This window comes from Vigna angularis, chromosome 1 (genome assembly GCF_016808095.1).
Source record: "Vigna angularis cultivar LongXiaoDou No.4 chromosome 1, ASM1680809v1, whole genome shotgun sequence".
Taxonomy (NCBI): Eukaryota; Viridiplantae; Streptophyta; class Magnoliopsida; order Fabales; family Fabaceae; genus Vigna; species Vigna angularis.
Window position 1 is genome coordinate 25,713,308 of NC_068970.1, and position 2,299 is coordinate 25,715,606.

Below are 2,299 nucleotides of genomic sequence, written 5' to 3' on the forward strand. Positions count from 1 at the left end.
GATAGTTTTACAGCAAATTTTCCCATTAAAAGAGCAGAAAAAGAGAAGGAGAGTAGTGAAAGAAAATGAGTGGTATGGAAAAGAAAGAAAAAAGTGGTAATATAAAAACTGTGGGAGGAAGTAAGTATTATGTTGAGATTATTGAACAAATTCCAATATGATTAAAATGAAGAGCAGCTAAAATTGTGGCTAATTTTTGTTTATAGTAGAAGTGGTGGATCTAATTTTACAGTGCCAAAACAGTTTGCATCATCTGCCTACGTTTCTCTCGTTTACCTTCTCTCTCTAAATCTTGTCTGTTTCTCTCTCCTCAATATACACGATATCCTCTTTCCAGTGAGATCTGTCTCCTCCCTTGCATATACATTTGTCTAAACCTACGCCTTTCTCCATTTCCTGATACCTTTAAAAGCCCACTTCACCCACCTCATTCACTCACATACCAATTCTCAATCACTCTCTTTGATGAGGATCACAAGCCCCCATCAACATTCAAGCCCCTCTTCTTCTTCCACCCTGCATGAAATCATTCAATTGAAACTCAAGCTCATCTAACCTTTCCCACCCCCCACAGCTCTCTCTTTCTCTCTCTCTCTCTCTCTCTCTCTTTCTCTCTCTCTCTACATATATATATATATATATACATATATACCTGCATACCTATCCTTCTTTTTTCTCTCTCTTCCTTCAATGGTACCACCAGAAGGCATGCCACCAACACCGAAAGACCATGAGCTCACTGAGGGCCGCAAAACGACGAGGCCGCCACCGGAACAAGGTGTGAAGTGCCCGAGATGTGACTCACCAAACACCAAGTTCTGCTACTACAACAACTACAGCCTCACACAGCCCAGGCACTTCTGCAAGACCTGCAGGAGGTACTGGACCAACGGGGGTGCCTTGCGCAACGTCCCGATAGGAGGGGGTTGCAGGAAGAACAAAAAGGTGAAACCTTCTTCCTCCGCTTCCTCTTCCTCCTCCTCCAGACTCTCCTGTGACCCTAAAGACTTCAATTTTCATGGTCTCTCAGTTCCTCCTTCCGTTGACTTCAACCTCGGAGGGATACCCTTTCCCTCCAGGCTCACTACTTTCAACACTCAACACCACCTCCCAACACCCCCAACTGGGGTGTTCAACCAGTTCTCTTCTTTTGGGGACGTTCCATCATCTTCCACCAGTTCTCTTTCTGCTTTGTCTGCCTTCCAGCTTGACCCCCCTGCTGCTGTTTCAAACCCTCTCTTGGGTCTCGTTCCGCCCAACCCTGACCTCTGGGCTCTACGTAGGTCAGAAAGGGCCTCACTCTCTGATCCATTGAACAGTGCAATGCAAACCCTTCAGACCATGGAAGCCATGAACGTTCACAGCAACCTTGCTTCTTCAATTGAGTCGCTGAGCAACATCAACCAGGACTTGCACCTGAAGCTGCAGCAGCAGCGCATGGCGACAATGATGTTCGGTGGGGACAGCCAGAAAGGTGAGAGCAGCGCTGCCCTGAATGGGTTTGGGAATCAGAAGCTGCTACAACCGGTTTCGTTTCAGAACCTTGCGATTTCGAAGCCAGAGAACTTGCCAGCTGGCAGTTCCATAAATGGTGGTCCAAGTGGGGAGACAGTTACTGCAGCATCCACTGAATGGTTCTTTGGGAATTCCTTTCCCTCAGTGTCTCCTTCAACAAGCAATGGTGGTGCCAATGTTAACCACATTAGCAACGATGCAAACAACAACAACAGCTGGACTGGTTCCCTTGCCTGGGGAGATTTGCAGCAGCAACCATACACCGCTTTGCCCTAGATTTGACTAAGGAGGACTTAGAGTTGGAGGTAGAACTGCCTTTTTTCAATCTTGAAAGGAGAAGGAAGAAGCTATGATTAGTAGATAGGACAAATCTATAATTGTCTAAAATCCCTTAGTTGCATGTTTTAATTTCTTAATTAGGTAGTTTTCTTTATGTTTCCTTCAAATCATCATATCATATCATATCATATATCATATATGTAACAGAAAGGATAGTTAAATTTAAGAACTGTAAGAACATAACTATGTGTTCATATATACTCATATCAATTGAAATAGTTGTTGTTCAATATAAATGTCTCAGTTTTTACTCAATATATTGAATATTAGATATATCTCGCTCGTTAATTTTGCCGATTTATACGCGTCGTGACAGTCTCTACATTTATCAAGCAATGGCCGATTCTCTTGCTTATTACATACACTTCAAGTACACCTTCAACAGAAGAGCTAGAAATTGAGCTGTCATTATAATTTGTTTCTTGATAATCGAGAATGTGCTCAC

The 2,299-nt window shown here is 43.4% G+C and overlaps 1 protein-coding gene across 1 annotated transcript; it reads left to right on the forward strand.

Annotated features, from left to right (window-relative positions):
- The first annotated feature begins 348 nt into the window (after window positions 1-348).
- LOC108337264 (dof zinc finger protein DOF5.7) lies at window positions 349-2,045 on the forward strand. Its single transcript, XM_017573754.2, has one exon. The coding sequence runs from the start codon at window positions 691-693 to the stop codon at window positions 1,789-1,791; it is 1,101 nt and encodes a 366-aa protein (XP_017429243.1). The 5' UTR covers window positions 349-690; the 3' UTR covers window positions 1,792-2,045.
- The last annotated feature ends 254 nt before the right edge of the window (window positions 2,046-2,299 follow it).

Coding starts and splice junctions, on each gene's coding strand:
- LOC108337264 (XM_017573754.2), top strand. CDS start 691: ATGGTACCACCAGAAGGCATGCCACCAACACCGAAAGACCATGAGCTC.